Source organism: Mus caroli, chromosome 3 (assembly GCF_900094665.2).
Source record: "Mus caroli chromosome 3, CAROLI_EIJ_v1.1, whole genome shotgun sequence".
Lineage (NCBI taxonomy): Eukaryota > Metazoa > Chordata > Mammalia > Rodentia > Muridae > Mus > Mus caroli.
Window position 1 is genome coordinate 71,847,100 of NC_034572.1, and position 1,546 is coordinate 71,848,645.

General features: G+C 38.6%; 1 protein-coding gene across 9 annotated transcripts in view; it reads right to left on the minus strand.

Annotated features, from left to right (window-relative positions):
• Positions 1-1,546, minus strand: part of Rapgef2 (Rap guanine nucleotide exchange factor 2) — a 227,064-nt gene that overhangs the window by 35,320 nt on the left and 190,198 nt on the right. For all 9 annotated transcript variants that reach the window (XM_029474997.1, XM_021157687.2, XM_029475003.1 and 6 more), the window contains one exon: positions 1,204-1,362. In XM_029474997.1, the coding sequence (XP_029330857.1) occupies positions 1,204-1,362 (159 nt within the window). The remainder of the gene's footprint in view (positions 1-1,203; positions 1,363-1,546) is intronic.

Sequence of the window (1,546 nt, forward strand, 5' to 3'; positions counted from 1 at the left end):
AAAAAAAAAAAAAAAAAAAAAAAAAAAAAAAAAAGTCACAGATGAAGTCAGGTATTTATTATATTTCAGATTGTTACTGATTTGTATTAATTTGTATTGCTCCTAGTAGAAAAAGTTAACAGCAGGATCTTATCAAATAGTTAGTACTCCATGGTCATACTCCACGGCTTGTGCACACGGAGAGGCCAGGTTTGTGTGTGTGTGTGTGTGTGTGTTAGGGAGTAGTCTTACCGGTCTTTTGCTTGCATATTACGGTTTTTGTTTTTAGGGGGTTTTGATTTGTTTCTAAAGAGAGACAAAGAGTTGGGAGGTAGGGAGGTTGTGAGGATCTGGGAAAAGTTGGGAGAGGGGAAAAATTATTTTCAATAAAAAAATAATTTAATGAAAGCTCAGAATAGAAGCAACAAATCTGAACATAATAAAAACCGTATTTGACAAACCTACAGCCAATATTATATTTGATGTCAGAAAGTCAAACATTTCCAATAAAATCACAAACAAGGCAATGCTGCCCATCTTCTCTGATTTTATGCAATACAGTATTGGAAGTCTTGGCTAAAGCAATAAGACAAGAAAAGCAAATCACCGAGATACAAACAGCAAAGAAAGAAGTCTCTATTCGCAATAATACAATTCTATTTATTAAAGGCCCCGAAGAGTCCACCAGAAAACCATTAAAACAAGTAAACACTCAGTAAAGCAGTAGGATGCAAAATTAGTACACGGAAATGATTAAGCCTTCCTTAACCAGCAACAAACTAACTGGAAAAGGAATGAGAGAAATGATTCCATTCACAGGGCCTAAAAAACAACAAAGCAAAACAAACACACAAATAAAAATACCAACAAATAACAGGGGTAGGGGGTGGAGGGGCACATGAAAAACCTAAACAAGGATGTAAAGATCTCTCTACTGTAAGCTTTAAATCAACAAAGAAATGATCTGAAAGCACTAAGATGGAAAGATGGTTTTGGACTGGAAGAATCAGGATTGTGACAATGGCTAGCCAGTAGATTCAGTGCAACTCCAATCAAGATTAAAGTGAAGTTTTCACAGCAATACAAAACAGTCTTAAAATTCCTATGGAAGACAAGAGGCAATGAGGCAATGAGGCCACAGCCGTCTGAGCAGTGCTGGGGGTTCACGTGGTTTCAAGGTGTTCATTACTGAGGGTCAGATCAGCAATGCCATACATCTCATACCTGGCAGTCATCCACCTTGGTCCTCATGACTCCTTTCATGTATTCTTTGTCCATGGTGGGTGAAACACCAAAGCTGTTTCCCATGCACAGAATTTCTGCTTTCCCATCTGGATATGTCACCTCCACGGAACCGTTGAGAATCACTGACCAGGAATCCAGCTGAGGAAAAAAAAAACAAAACCGAAGGTAACACTGTGATCACCTGGCTTCAATGCTAGACGTGTCCTAAACTAGAATCTGGGATCTCCTATCTTGAAGATGGAACAAATTACCTGAAGAATCTTAACTGTTTATCAAACAAGTGCTCTCTCGCGCTCTCTCTCTCTCTCTCTCTCTCTCTCTC